This window comes from Accipiter gentilis, chromosome 18, assembly GCF_929443795.1.
Source record: "Accipiter gentilis chromosome 18, bAccGen1.1, whole genome shotgun sequence".
Taxonomy (NCBI): domain Eukaryota; kingdom Metazoa; phylum Chordata; class Aves; order Accipitriformes; family Accipitridae; genus Astur; species Astur gentilis.
Window position 1 is genome coordinate 24,288,931 of NC_064897.1, and position 22,141 is coordinate 24,311,071.

The 22,141-nt window shown below is 50.3% G+C and overlaps 1 protein-coding gene across 1 annotated transcript in view; it reads left to right on the forward strand.

The window, feature by feature from the left end:
• The first annotated feature begins 11,406 nt into the window (after positions 1-11,406).
• RFX4 (regulatory factor X4) overlaps positions 11,407-22,141 on the forward strand; it is a 96,152-nt gene continuing 85,417 nt past the window's right edge. The window contains exon 1 of the mRNA XM_049822304.1: positions 11,407-11,419. Within this exon, the coding sequence (XP_049678261.1) occupies positions 11,407-11,419 (13 nt within the window). The remainder of the gene's footprint in view (positions 11,420-22,141) is intronic.

Consider the following 22,141-nt stretch of genomic DNA (forward strand, 5'->3'; position numbering starts at 1 on the left):
CTTGGAAAAATTAAACTACTTTCTTAAGAACTTGAACTCAGATGTTTTGAGTGGGATTTCAATACGCAGGTGCATTTGTGGGCGAGCAATGGTGTGATTATACAGTCAATCTGCTTTCAGCTAAACATGTGCAGTTTCCATGAAGTTCAAGGGAGGTGACTGCATATGCGTAGTGTGTGCTACAGCTTACAGATAGCCATTCAGTTCCTACTGGGTATAGCAGATTTAATAATACACTGGCCCAAAGCCCTGAAAAGACAGGCTGCAACCACTAGGTACTGATGTATGCTGTCCTAGGACTTCAGGACGTTTTTCAAATATGGGCATAGCTAAAACTTTTTTTAAAAACAAAACAAAAACTATGAAGAACAACAAATCCTTCACTGACAGTGAAGCAGGTTCAAATGACCCAAAAGGATTTAGAAAGGGAACACCAGAATTTTTTCATGAGATCCAAGGCCTAGATCTAAAGCAGTGGATGAACTGAGAGTCACTTAGTACCCTAAACTCACTTGAGCCCTTACTCAGCAAAGCATATGGTTAACTTTTTAAGCAAAGGAGTAGTCCTGCTGAAGTCGGAATGAAGTATGTGCATGTTCAGGTGCTTCAGAGAAAGGCAGCAATCTAGATCGGTGAGGATGCAGCACACTGTCAATGATCTGGAAGTCCTGAGATGCTCTCTGGCTCCTCGTATGGCTGAACTGTGCTTGCCAATCCTGACACTGTTCTTGCAGTCATGCTGCTGCTTGTCTCTTAGCTGCGTGAGAAGCACAGATGAGTATCGGTCTGAGTAGGGTTGCTTTTCAAGCTTCTGCCAAAATGCTTAAACTAGTAGTTTTGTGTCTGGGCTTACAAATCAAGTCTGAAGGGATAGATTTTACTTTTCTTTTTTTCTTGCAATTGGACTAGTGACAACACAGACGTCAGCACAGCACATTTGGATTGGAAAAGCTCTTGAAGCACCTCTACCAGGATCTGAACAGCTCACGGTTATTTACAAAGAGTTATAGGAAAGTGAAGTGCTCCTTCAAACTGGAGGAAGAGGTTAACCCAAAGCCCCAACCAAATTAACAACCTTTGCTTTGCTCCCTGAGATTGCCAGACTGAGGCTCGGGTGCACCAGCAGAGGGAGTGAGCCTCAAAGGCTACAGCCTACTGGTGGGGAAAAGTCTTGACCTCGATCAAGGAAACTACGCTGAGGATGAGGTGTTCTTGCTAGCTAGTCCTCTCTTAAGTGGTCTCCTAGGCTAGGTGGTCAGAGCTCCAGCACATTAAAGACTAAGCAATGTGTACTATTACACCTGAGGAAATTTAGGCAGACATAGCAGAGATGGAGGAGGAGCAAAGGAGTGTGCTCGTGAGTAACCCTATTGAGAGAACAGGTCTACGTGCAACCCTGAGAGGTAACCTTGCTGCTAGTTTACCTCAAGCTGATGAAAGCATGGGGTTGAAAAGTTTTGTGAGGATGAAGGAAACCCTCTGTGATAGCTGAAGTGTAGGAAGAAAGGGGCAGCCGTGGCAGTGATGGATCCAGTAGAACATAGAAACTAGATGTGTCTGGCAGCGAGGGTCACCCGCTATCAGCTGTTCTGGTGACACCTACATCAGTTCCATTTACACATCATTGCTGTCTAACCTAAGCCTGTGCATATGCTGGAGTCTTATTTGAGTGCAGGTTTGAGTTGAAACTCTGATTTTTACTTTTTGCCTCTCTTTAAGAGGCTACCTAAGTTCCATCGTGATAGACACCTGCAAGTAATCTCTTGGCAATGGAATATGCATTACAAAACTGGCAGGAGAAACGGAACAAACAGCTATGGATTCCTGGAATATGGTTGGTCAAAGTGGCAATTCAAGGAAGGAATCCTACTGCAGCCAGGAAAAATTATGATGCAGGAACTGGAAGAGGAACATCAAAAGGCTGCCTAGGTAAACACATGCACCGATTCCTTGAAAAGGCTTTAATTGACACAAGCATTGAGAGAAAGTGGCTAGGGCAGGCACACAGGCACGTATCTGGGAGAAAACGAGCAGAAGAGCCAAGGCATGATGGTGACCGTTTGCCACGGTGACCCGTTGCCATGGCAGCCTGTTGCCACGGCGACCGTTTGCCATGGTAGCCCTTTGCCAGGGTGACTGGTTGCCATTGTAGCCTGTTGCCATGTTGACCAGTTGCCATGTTGACCCGTTGCCATGGCGACCGGTTGCCATGGTAGCCTGTTGCCATGGTGGCCGTTTGCCATGGTGACCCGTTGCCATGGCGACCGGTTGCCATGGTAGCCCGTTGCCATGGCAACCGGTTGCCATGTTGACCCATTTCCATGGCGACTGGTTGCCATGTTGACCCATTTCCATGGCGACTGGTTGCCATGGTAGCCTATTGCCATGGTGGTCGTTTGCCATGGTGACCCGTTGCCATGGTGACCCGTTGCCATGGTAGCCCGTTGCTTTAAGCAATCTCAGTGTGTCATTTTAAGTGTCAGAGTACCCAAAAATGTCAGATGACGCTGGAAGTGCCGTATTACACAGTCGAGTCTTGTGTCTTGCAAGGTCTGTCCACGGGACGTGACTTTTCTAGTACTTAAGTAGCACACAGCTGCTCTTCCAGCAATGCAAGGCAGCTGCTGCGTGCATGACCACGCATGGACCCCGAATATGTCCCGTGTTCAATGAATCCGACAAGACGGACCTGAACCCCAGGAGATGGAGCCACCAAGGACTGACAAAAATAAAGATACTTACACCTCCTGGAGGTACAAGCAGACTTGGCGCCCCACTGGAGACCACAGTTACGGCCTCACTCCTGAATAATGAGCCAATTTTAATGGAACTGTTGTGAGACACGGTGCCCTAGGAAATACCAAGTTAACTGACACAGATCTGCAGCTATTTTGGATTTGTAAAGAACAAGCAGATATTAAAGTCTTACTTGAAATGATTGAGAATAATGTAAAAAATCCAGCAAATGAATGGCTCTCAGACAGATGTAGCTAAGACTGCTAACTGGTGGTCCAGCCCTGCCAGATGCTGTTGACAGCTGCTGAAAGCACATGCAATCATTTCCAAAGAAATCACCTTGAAAATAATCCTCCCTCAAGAAAGCTTATGATATTGAAGAAATATAAACCATTTTCAGACATCCGTAGAAAGAAGAGAACTGTAAAGATCTTGGAAAAGCAGTTATATAGTATGGATGCTGATCAGAGAAAAAAAAACAGTGAATGAAGACAAAGGCTGGGAGACTTGCTGACTCAAGTATGAGAAAGGGGCAAGCAGTCATCGATTTCTGAGCTTACACCACATTTAGCTGGCTTTTGTTGTGTGTGGCTGGTACTAGTTACCAGAGGATTTGCACTGTGTGTTGGAAGAAGAGCCAGCCCTAAATGCTATTATAGACAACAGACACAGAAAAGATCCATTCCAGACTGCATCTAAGCTGCTGAAGAACTGGATGTGAAGCTGTCATATCCTTTTAGGTGAGCAACTGATAATGAGTTTCTTTTGATCCGCCTGGAGCACGGAGAATTACCTTCAGTGCCTGCCTCTGACTGGCAGGGTGAGGCCTGAATGCAGAGTTTAAGTTTCCAATTCACTAGGAGTTGAAGAGAAAACCATTTCCATTATTAGAATGCAATTTTAGCAAGAAATTAGAACTTTACTGCTTAGCACACTGATTTCTTTTCTTAGTTTTTGCATTATTTTTCTGTTTATAATGTTTTGTAGTTAAGTCTGAGCAGACAACAACTACCATGTACCGTCTGGAACGGTAAAACATATACATAGGTCAAGTAGCTCCCCAAAACTCATGCTAATGAAAGACAAAGGTTCCACTGCAGTTAGCAGCAGGGAATTGCTTTTGATTTGGAACAAACACGCTGTTGATATACTGACTGGGAGGAGGGGACAAAGACATCCACAATGAAGCTATCAAAAAAAACCCCACGGTCATTGGAACCACCTCAGAAGTACCTGCCTCAGGAAATACACAAATAAAGGGGTAACTATAATTAGGAGAAATACATAGTTGTTTGGTTGTTTTGGTTTTTTTCCCAGCAGCAAGATGCAAAGAGCAATGGGTTGCTTACAAGCTTGGAAGGATTTTTTGGAAGATGGAACAAAGCCCCAAGTCCATACGCAGGGTAGCTAACAGAAATCTTTGCTGTTGACTTTGAGACAGGAATAAGACCATATAAACTGCTTTTTAAAAATTCCAACTGCAAAAGATGTCTGTATTGGCTCTGACCTGGCTTTGGAGCGTTTAACTGAGAGTTCTGGTGTTCTAGGACATACATTCATACATGTGGAAGGCAGAGAGGGTGCATTTTCCTCTTGGGTCCACACAGTGAGTTCTTAAATGACTGCTGAGAGGCAAAACTGATCCACTGGCCGATTATCCTGCAGTCTATCCTACCTGGAAGAAGAGTCTGACTGGGGCCACATACACAGGGCACAGTAAGGTTGACAGAGTAGCCAGTCCCTACTCCTGCACCTCTCTACCTGTTCCCAAAGAACTCCCCCACTGAAACTGGTGGATCCGGGCTGAGATGGAAACATTTGATGAGAAGGATGGACCAAAGTCAGAACTTGGGTTCAAACATGCTCAAGTTTCTAGCAGCATTTAGGTCTAAAACACGGATCCATTTTCTGGGCTTCTGAGCCTTAGACACAGAAACTGGAATCCAGATCTTCACCCATGCCTTGCACACGTTAAGCCTCCCAGCACTGGTCCAGATAATAGCAAAGAGTCACCATCTGGCTGGATTTTACGGTTTGATGAAGTGCTCAGTTTTAAGGCAAGCACGTGTCTGGCACCTGGGGAGCGCGGAGTCCTGATCCCAGTTCTGGCACAGTCTTTCTGTGGCCCTGGGCAAGTCACGTCCTCTTCAGAGGAGGGAATTCATCAAGTGCCCCATGGCCCCGCTGAATCGGCAACGGGCTGTAAAACAATCCTCAGCTCCAAGTGGAGGAGAGGCCGGCTGGAGGGGCCTCTCGGCAGCGCTGAGCCAGCTCTGTGCCACGGCCCAGAGACACTTGTGCTGGGACACGGCTGAGGAGGGCTTGCGCTCCCCACACCGCTCCTGCCGCTCACTGCGGGAAGGCTGCAAGCCACGCAGGTCGATTCAGGGCTTGTGCTCCCTCACGCTGGGGCCATCTTAGCCCTCATGAGCCTCGAGACAGAGGAAGCACAGACAAGTTTTCAGCCTCTCTGGTTTGGTTTTACAGCTGCGCGACACCAGTTATTCTTACCATCAGGCTTTACAGGTGTGTTCTGAGCAGGGCTTGCAAACACATTTTCAGATGCGCAGCACTATTCATTAGTTTGCCGTTTGTTATCATTAACCGGTGAAATATCCTTCGGTCTTTTTAGGCTTTTAATTATGGTGTACTCCCATTTTGCTATAAACCACAGGTATTTTTTTTTCTATTTACCATCAGAAAACTTGAGAAAAGACAGACGGTAATTTCTCATTGTCAGGGGTCTGGTTTTCATTGGTTTTCCTCCCTGTTTAAGCAACAAGAAGGGAGTCCAAAGAATCGAAGGCTCTCTTTGCTGCACATTGAAGCTTCTTTGTAAGTGAAACTTTGAACAGATACGGACATTACAAACAAACCCAATGTGCTTAGTGGGAGCCCTTTACTTTCCACATCTTAAAATTATTAAATCTCAGTACGCCTATATTTCATATTATAGCCTCTCTGAATGCCAAAATTGGCCAGTCTGGTTTCATTTTTCCTTACAGTTTGTTTTTCTAGTTTCTATGTTTGGAAACATTTACCTTAAAAAAAAAAAAAAAAAAAAAAGTAAAAAAATCATAAGGGTTATGTGAATGATTTGAAGTGAAGCTGTTTTTCTGAACAAGTGACCTACCTTGTCCACAGTTCCAGAACTGGCTAAAAGACACGTGCTTTGCTCTGCCCCATAGCATCCTGCAGCCCATCCCCGGCTTGATTCTGTTTCTCACAATAGAACAGTAGAGCTGGACAGGTATAGTGTTTGAAAGGGTAGCTTTTAATTAATGTCTTTGTTTTGCAGTGAAATAATAGACTTGATTACCAAATTCTAGGCCTGTAAATGCTTCTACCTTTTAACAGCATCTAATCCTTTATCTGCAAATTAAATGGCAACTTAAACATACTATATGGAGTTAGATATCTCTTCCAACAGCAGCATACACCTCTAGCTTATCTCGGAAAGTGGACCGTATTTGGCATTTTAGCTCAGACTAACGCTAGTGACCTCCATGCTGAATAGCCGTTCTAGAAAGCCCCTCTGGACACTAAATACAGGAGATAAAGGAGTTACAATGGAATGAAAACTTTATGGCAGTTTTCTAGCCACAGCTCCTTGTACCAAAGCCTTAAGATGCTGTCAAGTGCTGTTCAGAATATTGTATCTCTTTCAGCAATTAGAGTCATGGCAGGGTTGATTTGGGCAAGTCTGGTTACAGCAGTACAGCCGTTAGCTGACAGAAGACCTCTTTGTGAAGGCATTCACTGGATGAAAAAGGGGGGAGGGGAGGTTGGCTAGGAAGACAACTCAAGAGCTGCAAAGATGAGGCTCACCAGAGGAAAGTAGTATGGCAGCTCTGGGGTTCTGAGAAAGTATTTTACTTCATCAGCCCTTGCATCTGTCAGCATCACGCTCCCCAAGCACATACACAGAGTTGATTCCAGAAGTCATCTGTCAGCTTACTCCATATCCTGTCCTTCACCTATACGTATAGCTTCCTCAGGGGTGTTCATATATGTAACATAAAGTTAACATTTCCTGTTCTGATAATAAAGATGAGTAAGTGGGAAAGGGAAGCCAATACAGAAACAAGATCCTTCTGTTTCTTCCACGGGATTTGCCCAGTAGATGAAGATGGCAGAAACAGAGCTGGGAAGGAGGGTGGACAGAAGTGTGGGTTTATTCGGAGAGGAGGAGGCTGCTGGCTCAGGCAAGTAAGAAAATATGGAACCACTCACAGACTGCAGCCACTGCTAAAATATTCACTGCTAAAATACACTCACTGAGTGTTTGGCTGCTCCCAGCAATCTTACAGTCTGCGCAGAGATACATCGGATCCAAAAGGATCCCGAGATGCTGAACTCAGTCAGGTCCCTGGTATGGCAGACAACCGTTGTACATGACCCCTTTCACGAGCCATTCACGCTCGTTCCTAAAACTAATGCAGGTTCTTGTCCCTGACAGTCTACGGGAAAACTTCCCTAGAACTTCAGCCTAGTTAAATTCAGTCTAGTTAAATTACTAGGTAACAGTTTATACTTTCTTGTTCCTGTGCCAACAGTTTTCTGTTGTTGAAAAAGCTCTTCTTGGTGTTTACCCCCAAAATATTTATGTCAGAGTCTAGTACTGATATTTAGAGTCTGGTACCAGCATAAGGTGCTTTTTATGGCAAGGAAAGTTTGTGTGTTCACAGCCTATGGGCACAATCGACTGCAGAGTGAAAGACGATCATAGAAATGTGTTTTTGAAAGAGCTCAAATTATCTGGGTGGTAAGTTGATATTAACTGTCATGCTTCCACTCTGCCTCTGCTTTGCTAAACCATCAGCAGAAACTCATTAGCAGTCACCTAAAAGGATACGACAGCTTCACATCCAGTTGTTCGGCAGCTTAGATGCAGTCTGGAATGTGTCTTCTGTTCCCTTGATGACCCTGCTCTTCTCTCCATGCACCAGCACAAGTTTGTATTCTTTCTTGAAAAAAAGGTGTTCTTCCTTTCACAATAGCAACAGAGTCCCTCTCCACTAAAAATACATCATCTGATGCAGTGTAGGGTTATACTGTTTATTTTATGGCTTGTAGGTGTTCTGCGTAGGCAGGAACCTGGAGTGAAAATTCCCAACTGTATATTTTTTGCATCCTTGCTGAGACCTGCCCTTTACTCTGTCATCAAATCAAACCCTGCAGCCTACACGTGAAAAAAAAAAAAAAAAAAAAGGCGAGTGACTCGCAGTGCTTCCATCTGTAAGCGGCCAACCTGCTGTACAGGAGGAGGTGCTCCACACGTCCAGAAGAATAAAGTACTTTATCAACTGTCACATGGGATATCCAGGAGCATGAGATGTTTTTTAAAAAGGTAAGCAAAACCCAAACAAGTAAGGATGGCTGAGCTATGGAAGTCCACCAGGGCGATCTGACACACTGAGGGGGGATTAGGGAAGCGGGAAGACAACAGCACTGACGTATTCCACAAGAATGTGGGGAGAGGAACTCATCTGGAGGGGCAGGGAGTAAGCAGATCGCAACAAGTACCTCTGGCCTCACAGAAGCGCTGCCGATGATCCTGCCCATGCACCACCACCTATAGAGAATGTACGTCTTTGCGTCATGTCAAAGAAAAGCCCAAGCCTCTAGACATCCAGGCTGCGCTAAACCCCGTCCTTCTCCACCCCCTAGAAAGAACATATCCCTACGTTCACGCATCCCGTATTTTTATTTTGCTCATCTCTGGGACACCAACCGCACGGAAGCAGCTCTCCGAAGCTTTAACCTGGTGCAGACCCAACTTCCAGGAGCACGGAGTGCCTGCAGCGGAGGCCCGGCAGCTGCCCCTGTCGGTCTCGGACGCTTCCAGAGTCAGGCCCCTGCCTGCCGCTGCCCTCCTGCCCGCAGCCCGGCTTTGGCTGGTGTCTGCCAGGGCTGGGTGCCTCAGGCCCAGGGCCGCGGCTGGAAGCCCTTCGTGCACCAGGTAACCTCCCGGCTTACCGACAGCTCCCCGCAGCACGGTCAGCACTTTCCTGGTTTTATTTTTTTTTTAAAGTTAATGCTGATTTCAAAATCCCTCCGAGAAGAGCCCCGCTCAAGGCCAAAAACGTCCCTCATGTTTTCACGGGTGCCTACCCCAAAAAGGGCGGGCAAGGCCCAAAGGCCCCGCACCCCACGGACTCCCCTCGGGGCTCGCGCCACTCCACGGTAAAACCTTAAGACGAAAGGAAGGAAAAAAATTTAAAAAACCCAACCCTTAGAAGGGAGGGGGGCGGGAAATGCCCTCGGTTTGGCGGCGGCAATCAAAAATTTCCTCACACTCCCACCCCCAGGGGCGTTTGGCGGCGGGACCGAGCGTGTCCCCCTCACTGACAGGGCGGGACTGCCGGTCCCTGAGGAGGCGGCGGGAGCGGGGTGGGGGGGATCGGCGGCGGCGGCAGGCGGTCCCGCCGCGGGGCAGGGGCCCGGGGGAGGCCCGAGGAGGCGGAGAAGTGCGGGGCGGAGGCCGGCGGGAGCGGCGGGTCTCGCCGTCGAAGGGACGCGGCGGCCATAGGGCCCGGCCGTGCCCGCCCCGACGGGGGCCGCGGTCCGACGGCGGCTGGAGCTGAGCCAGCCCGGCAGCGCTCGGGCGGTGGAGGGAAGGGAGGGATGGGATTTCCCCGGTGGGAAAGCCACGGCCGTCGGGAAAAAGCACAGCCCTTGCTTTGGGTTGGAGTCGGGTTTGGGTGGGTTTGGGGGGGGGGGGGGATGTGTCAGCCTCCCCGGGCCTTGCTCCCGCCTCACAGGGCACGTCCCCGCGGCGGTGCAGAGCGGGCCGGCCGGCTTCCCTGCCGCGACCCCCAGTCCTTTTCAGTCGCCGCCGGCCGCGGACTCGTGGTTATTTTTTGCACCGTCTCACCCCGGTGTTATTTTTACCGGCCTACTCTTCAGGCATACTGGGCTCCCCGCGCCAAAACTCGGCCGGGGATGGCGGGGGGGGGGGGTTGGGGGGGGGGTTTGCACCGCCCGCCCGGCCCCGTCCCGGTGAGCGCGGCCGGCCCTGCCGCGGCCGGCCCGCCTGGGGATGCGAAGGCGCTGCGAAGCGCCGGGTTTGCTCTTTAGCAACTTCGCCGCTTGTTTTGCTGTGTGGGGTTGGTGGTTTGTTGTTTTTTGGGGGGTTGTTTTTTGGTTTGGTTTTGTTTTTTTTTTTTTTCCCGAAGGGGAGAGGGAAGGGGGGTAGTCTGGGTGTAGGGAGGAGAGAGGGGGAGAAGAGTGGAAAACGTTGGCTCTGTCCATGGTCAAAGTAATTCAGCTATAATCCCCCTTTCTCTTCCTCTCCTGGAGCTCTATTCATATTCTAATCACAGCTTTTCCTTCCCTAAACCAGCCACTTTTATCAGAGCCCTAGCTTTGCACTTTTACTTCCACTTCCAGCACATACAACCGCATGCAGAATAAGCAACTTTTTTCCAGCCTCCGTCCTGCCCCCCTCTCCCCCCGCAACGTGCTAACCCGAAAAGGGATCCTCGCATCCTCGGGCTAAAGCTGGAAGGGAACACGACTTTGCAAACGCACCCGTTTGGTTCTTCTCTTGGCAATCGGGATCTCCCCCCCCCCCCCTCCCTGCTTCCACCCCCCCAAGTCCCACGGCAAACTCTCCGGGCCAGCCGCTCTCCCGTGGGAGACAGGCCGGTGGCGGGGCGGCCCCCACCCCGCCTTACCCTCGCTCCCCGGGGCCGCGGGGAGACCCACGGGAGTCCCTGCCCGCCGTTCTGCAACGCCAGCACCGCTCGCCGAGACACTGGCAACTTCTCTCTCCTTCTCACACGCACCCCCCCCCCCCCCCCCGGCCCTTCCCTACCCACACACATCGCCCTGGTTTGTTGGTTTGTTGGGGGTTTTTTTCCCCCCAATAGACTAAGCTTACAAGATATTTGGGAAGCTGTGCAGCTTCCAACGCCATGTGCCCGCGAAGGATCCCAACCCAGAGCCCACCGGGAGGAGAAGGAGGAGGAGGAGGAGGAGGAGGAGGAGGAGGAGGAGGGGAGCTCGGCGGCGGTGCACGCACACCCGGCAGCCCCAAAGAGCACAACCCCAAACCTAGTGCCCGTTTGAAGATCTAAGCCAATTTTGATCTCGGGCTGTAATGAGCCAAGGACCTTGGGTGGGGGCTGGGGGAGGGAAGGGAGGAGTGGAAAGGCCGCTGGAACTTTAAATAAGAAAAACGTTTCTAATGCTCTAATAGAAGAGGGAAGTCGAAGTGTTGGGATTGCGTAGATCTAAGGCCCCCCTTTTTGGAGGAAAGCTTTTCTTATTCAAAACAGCATCACAATGGGCTTCACATTGAGCCTTGCCACATCCCCATCTGAGTAGCAGCCATTCATCAGGCTGGCTGGCCTATCAATGACATTTCTCCCATCAGGGCTTCTATAAAATGATGCTTTTTCCCATGAAACATCCGCAAACATTTTGACGGGTCTGGCTTTGCCCTGCTGGATTACGGAGTGTCCCTCTCTCCCGCTCTACCCACTCCCCCCCCCCCCCAACCCCCCAACTATCTGCCTCTACCCTTCCTCCCCACCCCCTCGCCGCCACCCTGCTCCTTCTCCCCCGAGCATCTCTGAGACAGGGGCTCTCCACACCCCGGGACCTTGGGGCTCCCGTCCCGTCCATGGGAAGAGCATGCATTGCGGGTTGCTGGAGGAACCCGATATGGACTCCACAGGTAAGTCCTGTGTCCCCGCGTGTTTGTGTCCCCGTCCGTCCGTCCGTCCGTCCCCCCCCCGCACACCAGGCAGGACTTTTCAACTTGACCGTGGCGGCCGGCGGCAGCCGGGGGATGGCGGGGGGGGGGGGTGGTGGTGGTGGTGATGGGGGTGGGCTGGGGTTAGGGGGGGCCGCCCGCCCGCTTTACCGGCCTCGCAGGCAAATGAGCCCGGGCGTGTGCGGGGGAGCGGGGTGCGAGGGGTGCGGGGGCCGCGGAGGGGGAGCTCTCGCTCCTGGGCTGGAGCCCTGCGGTTGCACTTTGCAGATACGATGGAGCAGAGGGTGGGTTCCCCCCCCCCCCTCCTTTCTTTTTCTTTTTTTTTTCTTTCCCTTTTTCTCCTCCATAGGCTGCCGGCCGGCGAACTAATTTCCGCGTCTAGTTTTAGGCGCTCGCTTAGGTTTGAGGCGAGCCTTTCAGAGGGGCGAGAAAACGAGGTTTAGTAGGGAAGATGGGTGGTGGGTTAGGGGCGAGCCCAGCACCGAGGTCGTCTTGTCCCGCAGGCAGAGCCGGGGCCGGGCTGCCTTGGAGGGGAGGGAGTTTGGGGAAGGGCTGGGTCCCTTCTCTTCCCCCGCAACCCCCAAACGATGACTTGTCCGGTCCGGTGACCGGACGGGAAAAAAAGGCGGCCGCAGTCCCATCAGCCACAGCCGCAAACGGGGAGAAGCCCCGGTGGGAGGCGAGGGGGACACGGGGGAGCGGAGGGGCCGCTCGCCCCGAGGGCCGCAGTCCTCGCCCCGACACCCGACGGCCGCCTCTCGCCGCCCGGTCCGGGACGCGGGGCGGCAGGACGCCGGTTCTCCCGGGGAATGGGGGGGGATAGGGCCCAGGCCTAGGGCTTCCCAGGGCGGCTGTCAGCCGGGCGGCTCCCGAAACCGCGGCCCCTTCTCTCCCGCTCCCCGCCGCCGGCCGTGCTCGCTCCCCCCCCCCCCCCCCCCCCCGCCCCCGAAACCCGGTTTCCACCGGCCGCAGCGGCCGCGCTCGGTCCTGAGCGCAGGCAACGGAGGGCAGGCAGCCGCCACAATCACCTCGACGCTTTTCATTTATTTTAGGAGCACCGGAAAACATCCCTTCTTCCTCCCCTCCCGCCCTCCCCCGACCAGGTGTTTCCCAGCCGGACGGGTCGCAGCCCGGGGACGGCTCCTGACCTGCCCCGTCCCCTCCCGCGGCCGCTGTGCCCGGCCGGAGAACCGGGAACCGGGAGCCGGGAGCCGGACTGCTCCAGCCCCGACGGAGCCCGCAGCGCGATCGGGTCCCGGCCGCGTCCCGGCCCTTCCCCGGGGCGTCCGCGGCTCCGTCCCGGCTCCAGTGGGGTCACCCGGCGCCGTGCCGGTGGGGACTGGTGCCGGTGGGGACCGGTGCCGGTGTGAACTGGTGCCGGTGGGGACGGTTCAAGGGGCGGCGGGGCAGGGAAACCCCGACCTCGGAGCCGCTGCGCTCCCCGACGCCCCGAGGCCGTCCGAGGGTTTTCTCACCCCCAGCGCGACCCGAAGGGCGTTTTGTAAAATTTAAATATTGATTTTAAAAGAGAAAAAAAAAAAAAAAAAGAGAGAGAGAGAAGAGGAGGGCAGGCTGCCCGGGTGCTCTTCTCGGCTGTGCCCGCCGCGGTCCCGGGCGGGCTCGACCCCTCGCCGGCTACCGGCGACACCAGCCGGGTTTGGGCAACTTTTACCGGCGAGTCCCCGGGACAAAACCCGGGGCGGGGGGTGTGGGGGGTCGTTCCGGGGAGAAAGTGCTCGGCGGGGAAGGAATCGTTGTGTTCAGGTCCGAGCGTGTGCAGGAGTGACTAGGGCGTAAAAGAAAGTTGCACTTCGGTCCGGCGGCCCCGCCGAGACGGAGTTGCGGGCACCGCTGGGAACTTCTCGTTGTCGCGAGTAACGGGTCTTTAGGGAAAGAAAAAAAAAAAAAAAAAAAAAAAAAACAAGCCAAAAAAAGCCCCGCGTTTTCTATCCCTGCATTCAAAATTGTCCATCCTCGGGCTGAGCCCCCGTACTATTCGTTCCTTAAATTCAGTATGGTTATAATAAATGGCAGCATGATTGATTAAGATAATATTAATCAGAAAACACTTTAGGCTTGCTAAACAGATGGCAAGAAAAGTGGAGCTTTGCAGTTGTCTCATTCAGACACCTTAACCTCCCTTTCAGAGGACTTAATCCAATTAGCTTTTCTCCTGAGTTTCAGTTGTTATGTAAAGATCCTTTTGCATTGTGGAGAAATATGGCTTCATTGAAAAAAATCGGTCATGTTTTAATTTATCCTTAACAGTTTTCCCCTAAACCAGCGGGATTAAAAAAAAAAAAAAAAAAATCAATCAATCACCCACGGCTCTAATTTTAGAGGCAGGGGAACGGTTTGGTTCCTTCCCCTTCCCCCAGCAGTGCTTCCATCGAGTCCAGCTCACGCTCCCCTAACCTGGGCAGTGACCCTCGGGGGGGGCCTGTCACCAAGCCTAAACCCATTTCTGGCCGTCTGGGGACCCGAGAAACCCCCAGCCCAGCCGCTCCCGGTCCAACACCGAGCTCCGGGGCGCTCGGCCCCGACGGCGGGGCCCGGACACGGCGCGGCCGCCCCGGCAGCGCTGTCGGGGAGCTGGGGGGGGGGGGGGGGGCAGCCCTTCTCGGGCGGTTTGCGCCGTCTTTCCTCGCACCCTTCGGCCACCGCCGTTAACTCCATAAGGCTCCCGGCCGGCCGGCCCCAGGAGCAGCGTCTAAAGCCCGTAACTCCCCCGAGCCGGGCCGGGAGAAGGCGAGCCGGCGGCAGAAGTTTGTAGCCCCCGTCGGGGTTCGCTCGCCCGCCCGCCCGCCCCTTCGCTGGGGGGGCCCCGGCTTTCGCCCCATACCCCCGCCGTCCCCGCAGCCTGCCTACCGGGGGGCCGGGGACCCCTGCACCGCCCCCCCCCCCCCCCCCCTTCCCCGTGTCCTCCCTCGGCAGAGCCCACCGGTGCCCGAGGGAGGGCGGCGGCGGGGTGGGTGCCCGGCCCCGGCACCCGGGGAGCCCCGGAGGGCGGCTGGGACGCGGGGTGGGGTGGGGGGAGGAAGACTTCGCGGGAGATCCGATCCCAAGTATTAATAACAGGTTTCCACAGCCGCAGCCCCCCCTAGTGACACCGGCCCGGTGGGTGCGAGGAGCTGCCGGCGGCGGGGGGGGGGTGCACGCCCGGGGCGGAGAGCCCTCGACCCGGTGCCCGGCCTCCCTCTTCTCCAAACCCCCGCAGCCCCGACGGAGCTCTCCCCACGCAGGACATCCCCCCTCTCCCCCCGTCCCTGCTGCCCGGCCCACGGAGCTGAGTGAGGGGACGCGTGGGGACAGGGATGTCCCGGGGGGGGGCTGCCACCCTCCCCTTCCCCGCGGCACCCCCGGGAGAGCTGCACCCCCTCAGGGAGCAGGAGGCGAAGGACACTTTTCTGCGTGACTCAATAAATATCCCTCGTTATTTCAGTGTCGGGAGCCGGGCAAAAACTCCGCTGGTTTCAAAGTGCTAGGTGGGTGGAGGAGATCCTTGGGACGTGAAGCTGAGACTTAGGAGCGGATCCAAACCCCATTAAAACCAGCAGAAAGCCTTTCAGTGCTGTCAAGGACGTTGGGATTAGGCCCTTAAAGCTGTTTGTGTGAACCACGAAAAGCGGGTTCCAGCGCCCGAGCCGAACGGGTCGTGGCGGTGGCCGGATTTCGGTCTATATTCTTATAAATACACGGGTCTTGCAGCAGTGGTGGGTGACCTTTACTATGAGCTTGCCATTTAAAAAGGATCTAGCGTATAAGTGCTCATTGAAGAGAATTAATGGCTTTCACATCCTGGTCCAGTTAATGAAGTTGCCAATATTGATCATAAATACTTGAATGCTAGTTGGGAAAGCAGTTGTGACGTTTCAGAACGTACATATAACGCTGAAGCGTGCGATCCTAATTTTTGATTTTTTGAGTGGTTGATTTTGCTGCCAAAAACTGTTTGCTTTGCTTCTTGCAACATAGTTTACTAATAGATAGAGGAACTTGCTATTGGCTTTTTTTCTTACTTTCCTGGAGTACTTTTCATACTCAAGCAAAACTGTGATTTATTTTTGTTCCAGTAAATAAAAAAATTCTTTATTCTTCCAGGATTTGTGTTTATGAAGGCTCTTACCTGCTGAGCAGTTAAGATGATCCAAGGATTCTACTGAATCCTAAATTTGATATGATATGGACATGCAAAAGAAATACCACTGGTCCTTTATATAATTGAACCTATTTGTCTTATGTCATTTCGTATCTTAAAAGACTTCGCACGTGAAAGAAATGGAACAAAACAAAACAAAAAAACCCAACTCAACAAAAATGTTTTCTTTCCTGCTGGCTGCGGAGTTCCTGCAGACAATGTTTGCGCAGTAGGGCCTGATCCTTGGCAGCTCCCTCTGCCCTCAGCAGCAGCAGAACTGAGATCTAAATGCAAGTCCCAGCACCGGATCAGGTCTTCATTCCTGAGGGGCTTTTAAGAACTTTGTAAAATCCTTAGGGATTTTTTAGAGGTTTGTAAATTGGTCAAAATTACCTTGAACTAAGAAGTTCCTCTTCTAAGTCTGACTCAGAGAAAAGAATGATTTTACAATTTATTAGTCTGCTAATGAATTAATTCTAAAATACTTAGGGAGGGGGAATTGTGACCTGCAGTAGAGAAAAGGTTTTTAAAAGGATGGAAGGAAAAAAGAACTAAAACAAGCTTTTGCATAAGAATAGCCAGACAACTGTAGGAAACTATTTCATTTATTTAAGTTACAGTTTACGATTTACAGTCCTCAAGATTTTGTTTGGGTAAAACCCTCATTAAAGAAGGGACTCTGGATTCAGACAGATAAAACTTTTGTCTGTGAGATTGTAAAGAAACCTGTAGCCTCAGTTGGTCTGTCGCAGCTGCACCTTTACTGTAGTAAATGTCTACCGAGCAAAAGATCTTCTTGGAATTAGAAGACACCATTTTGCGCTAAGATACTTGTGATGCCGTTTGAGCTGTCCCACAGAAAGTCAGCGGTACAGTACCATGCTTCCGTCAGGATCATTGGCTTGTCTGCTTTTAGAAAATAACGCTGGTTTTCAGCCACTAGTGCAGTGAGTGTGCAGGCAAGGAAGAAAGTTACCGTAGCCGTAAAATCTGCAGCATCTCCCAATGTAAACACCTTTGCATTTCTCTAGCTTAATTTGCAAGTGGTTTGCCAGTTAGGACAGCCATAAGGAGGTGCATCCCCTGGGATACTATTTCTATACATAGGATTTCACCATAGCAAAATAAAGACGAAATCGTGGGATCACTGAAATCCGTGCTGTGATGAAACATCAGTACCTCTTCAGATTAAGACTTTTGAAGAGGTGGCCTTAAATACAGCCGGGGCTTGATGGTTCGTGACAATGCCTTTAGAGCAGCAGCGGGCTGTCATGTAACTAATACAAATATAAGGTCAGTCCTTTGGGGATACTTGATGTGACATTCGAGTCCAAATAATTAGCTCACAATTCGGTGAGCACTGAGATTTGCGAATTTTCTGAGTTCACCCACTTGTCTGTTTCCCTGCAACTGTGCTGGATTTTCTATTTGTTTCATTGTGTCTGAAAATTAATACCCCGTACGATCCAACCCTGCTGGAGCCCAGCGCCCCGGCGGCCAAGGGGATTTGATTGCTAACATTCTAGTTAGGAAGATGGATAGCATAAAGGATATTTGATGGCTGAGCGATCCTATAGATAACAAGTACAGGACGGAAGACGACCTGGTGATGATTAAGCCAGTGGAGGCCCGTGTAGGTTTTTTTTAATACATCTGTACTAACAACATGTTTACACACATCTTTTAGGTCCTGTAGGATTGTATATATGTGTCAGGGAGTTTCTGTGAGCATTTAAAACTGTAACACAATTTGCCGTTAGAGACGGGTCCCGATCCTGCGATGGCTCCGTAAGGGAAGCACCTGTTGAAGTCCGTGTGGTGCCTCGGGGAGGGCAGGTGCCCAGGGTTAGCTCGTAATGACCCCTCCCTACGGTTGGGAATGTGTAATAACTTAATTGCAGCTATTTTACATGCATAACTAGCAGTCCTGGCCTGTCTTCATTCCCATTTATTTTCTCCCAGGAGATTTGCAGCAAGAGCAGTTTATTGGCTGTAAAATATTAGCCGAGTGTTAGAAGTGGTGCTTAAAGTCAGCGGCAGAGGCTTTCTGGGTTGCTGCGAGAGCTGGGCTTCCATTCTGTGTATATAAATAAGTGCTGAGTTAAATACTTTTGGCCTGTTCTTCCCTTCCTGATAAACTTGAAATCAGGAAAAGTGGTGAGGGTTAAATAGAGCCTTGGCTCTCGCTGCACCCCGTAAGGAAGAAAAAGCTCATTTGCAGCTTAAATTGCCTCAAGACTGAAACGCAGGGCTCAGCGCTGTCTCGTTTCCTTCGCTTCAGCTACAGTTAAGCACTTTGTTTTCTTTTATTGGTAAGTGAACTTAATTTCTCTGAGATGGAATTTGTTACAGAATCCAAGGAGTTGATTCACAGCTATGAATGATGGGTTTGCAATTAATTAGCAGCTTATCCTGAGCATTTTTGCGCAGGATCCCAAATATTATGGTAATGGGAAACAATTTTAGATAGCTGGAACATTGTCTGAATGAGCAATTCCCTGAAACTTACAGCCCTGGGAATTAGAGGCATTAATTTTAGAGCAGCAGGCTGGGGACATATGCTGGGATTTCTTTGGTTTTCTGGGCTTGCTGTAGTCTGATGCTGTGGTCATCGCTCTGACAAACTTCCTGCTGGAGCTCTGGGTGCTCATGAACCCCATGGCATAGACTCAAACACTTAAAAACACAAAATCCTTTCCTCTAGGGGTTTTGGTTTGCTTGCTGAGATTGTATCTAGAAACAAGGAGATTTGCCTGCAAGTAAGGACTACAAGTTTTGAGTGTTAGAAATTATTGCCTTTTTTTAAGCATACTGTCACTAGAAATAGAACTACTTTTTGTTGCTTACCTTCTCTTTTTTTTCTCTTTTTAAACTTTTAATCCTTAGAATAATGCTATTAGACTATCCTGTTTTTCTCAATGTGGCCATTTTTACTGGTTTGGCTACTTGGGGCAAGGCTTACACACGTGTTGAGTCAGGTAGAACTCGTGTGAAAAATGTCTTACATGCAAATGTAAGTTTGCAAATGAGACCCCTAAGGCCACAAAACAGGCATGAGCTTTCTGTTCTTGTGTAGGTCTGTAAATTCAGTTCCAGCTTGTGCTAAACTTGTACAGCAATAAAATAGCAGAAATGCAGTGGCAAGAGGAATTTAAAAGTAGTGAAAAAAGCCAAATGTAGGGGTAAATACAAGTACCACTAAATGCAAGGATAGAAGGGTTAACATTTTTTTTTTCCCCCTAGAATCCTATTAATTGCTAAACTATTTCAGAAGTGCTAAAACTACCTCAGCTCAGCTGGTCATCCACTGCCGGGTGGAACCACCTGTGTCCCGCGGCCGGGTCCTCCATGAGGCAGCAGTGCGTACCCAATTCAAAAGGCCTCACAGAACATCCTTGCTACAACCCATGACACTTTCCAGCACCCTGTAACAAAGGTGCAACCTGCTGCAAAAGACCAAAAGCTCCCGTGTGTCAGAGGACAAGCAGGAAAGGCTGTGTGTTTTGCTGATATTATAGGATCTTGCAGAAACAGGCCATTTGTTGATTAAAATTTATGGATGGTTGTAGGAAGTAGACCCAATCCTATCCTTCAAAGGGGGGTGGGGGAAAATAATCTTCAAGAACCTGACTTGTGTGGTTCCCACCTCATCTGACATTCAGTTTAACCATGAACATGTGGCAGATGTCCTAATTAAGCAAATGAGTATTTAATGCTGTTAGCTTCTGCAGCATAGCTTGTAGGTACCCTGCTCTTGGCTGTTGCCATCTGATGCTCAGAGGAAAGTAAAATTCTTCCTGTTCCTCTACCCCCTACAAAACTTAAGCAATATGGGGAAACAAAAATTCCTGGCTGGTCCTTAAGGTGACAGTGACCTGATAGACACTGTAAAAAAAAAAAAAAAAAAAAAAAAAATAGCGCAAGCAAATGTGGAATTGTGTCCTGCTCCACAAGTGCTATGTGACAGGGCGCAGCAGTAGCGTGCCGTTCTGTGATGAGAGATGGGTGTTCCCTGGGTGCATGGGCTGACGTGGTGGCTGGAGGGAATGGGCTTCTTTGCAGAGCCTCACCCACCCCTCCGCACAGCCCTTCAGCTCCAGGTCTCTCGATGTCAGACCTGGCCGAGCAGTGGGTTGGAGATTTGCTGGCTAACACGTTCGGCACCCCAGGGTCAGCAGGAGGGGAGCTGTGCCCGGTGCTGTGTGTGAGACGGAGATCCCGTCGGGGACAGACGTGGTGCAAGAGCCAGACCAGAAATTCTCATGCTGAGCTCGACAGGTCTGCAACATGTGCGTCCTGTCCATAAAAGGCTGCTGCTCCTGGGTGTCTCGGGGTCAAGGGTAGAATGAGATATATTTTAGTTATCAAGGAAAATTTGGCTTTATGAGAGGCTGTGTGCAAATGACACATTTGCGAACTGGCGCGTTGTGTTTGCATGCCAGCCTGTGGCCCAGCTGGGCCTCCTGGGCGCTCGCTGCGTGACACCGTAACACACTAACTCGGAGGAGGAGCGCGTAAGAGACCTCCGAGGTCCACGGCAGAACAAGGCAGCTGCCGGGTGAGATTTACTCTGTGCCTTGTGCAGGCTGAGAGCAGAGACACCCAGCAGGATGCTCTGCTCCTCTGTAAACTGCGTCCTGTTCTGCCGTCCTCCGGAGCGCTGGCAATAACGGATCCCGCTGGTGGGATTGACTGGCTAGCACAGGTTTCCCAACGTTGGAGCTCACATTCCTCTCCTAAACGCAGAGTCACGGGGACAATGCTGATGCGGGGGCCCCTCTAATGCAAACATTTTTATTTTTTTTTAAATGAGTTGTGGTGGGGGCAGCAAATGGCCTCCATTGTAAGGAGGTGGGGAGAACTGGGGAGGACTGCATTTACAAAGCGGCTTAATCACATGGATGGAGCAGCGTGTTCACCTCTCCTCCTTGCTGGGTCATTTCCACTTTGAGCTCTGCAAACAGACCGTCTATTGAGCAGTTAGTATTCAGTGCTGAATATTCAATACTAGACTCTTGTTTTGGTGAGTCTTAGGCAAAAAAAGGAGGAGGAAAGAAGACTTCTCTTTTTTTTCTCATGTTCCCTCCCTGAGTTTGCTTTGCATATTGTTCAGAGGAGACTGGAGGCTTCTCAGAAAAGCCAGGCTCCTAGTTTTAAAAGCACTGGTCTACTTTCATAGTACATTCTAAGGGGAGGGAAGAGACAGTGTGGAATGGACTAAATTCATACAAGGCTCATGAATCTCTAAGTCTAGGCAGAACAGGACTGAGTGAAGACTTTCTGACAAACATGTTTAGGTTGTAAAATTAATGGCATGAAATGCTTGCTCTGTATACACAGATGAGTTCTGAGAGGTACCAATCTTTGAGGGAGTATGTTATGATGATTTATTAATGTTCTCTCTGCTAGTTTTGGTATGCAGATATTCTCAGGGTGCATTGAGAGCCGAAAGAATCGGCGTTCTTTGTTTCTGTCTAGTTCATGCCATATTTGCTTACAAAATGGTTGTGAATAATGTAATGGCTGCGTCCTTTGACAGTAATGAGCAACAGCTAGATTTGGAGTAGATGTCCATAAAGTGAGGAAAAGTGGCCACCATGTGAGTAAATGTAGTATTTTTTTCCTTTGATTCACACTCTTCAGTCAAGTGGTTGTCTCTTTCTCGCTGCTATGATTATGTCCTGACACCTGAGTTTTCTTTGCACATACGTGTCTATCTGTCTTCTCTTGTTCTTTCAGTCTGCCTGACTGGATGCTGTTTCTAATGAGAAATATTTACTGTAGTCCCATTCCTTCAGGAGCTGACCTCTTTTCTCCTGATTTAAAAACAAACAAACAAAAAAACCAACCAAACCCCACTCCTCTCTATAGTTACTTTCTTTCCTCCTATCCTTTATTTCTGACCATGCCTTTTTCTTTGCCGTTTATTCTTTTGTTTCTTTTCCTTTTCTTTTTCACCTCCTTCTCAACAACCAGCCTTCTCCCTCTTCTCTTGCCTCCCTGAGCCCCACAACCAGTGTTTCATGTATCTCCCACCCATATCTCACATCTTTTTGTTTTGTCATCTTTGTGGCCCTGTCTTACCGATGTACTACCATTTCTGTGCCAAATTGGCCTCTCTGCTGGATTCATCAGCTCCTGAGGCAGAGAGAAGTGTTTTGTGGGTAGTTGATGCAAACCCCTGTTTCTCGTTGAGTCACAGACTTCCTATTCGGCCAAATGGCTGCAGCCTCATGCACTGGTGCAGTGGAGCTGAATTAAGGATTTGAGGACTCCATGCCTTCTCTGAGTGAGCTGAGGGACCATGGTAGCAGCTCGGAATGTTTAACCCAAAAGCTAGTGATCAGGGACTGCCACAGGGTATGAGCATAAGAGGTGTTGTGGTAGGTACCTCGAAATGAAGGCCCTGGGAGCTCTCTTGTGTGTCTCACGTTAATGCCATAGCATAAGAAGTTAATGAAGTCTGGGGCAAAAAGGCCATCAAGAGACTCTGACCTTTATTCTGGGAGAGAATAGGACTGGCAATAATCAAGGGTCATGTTTGC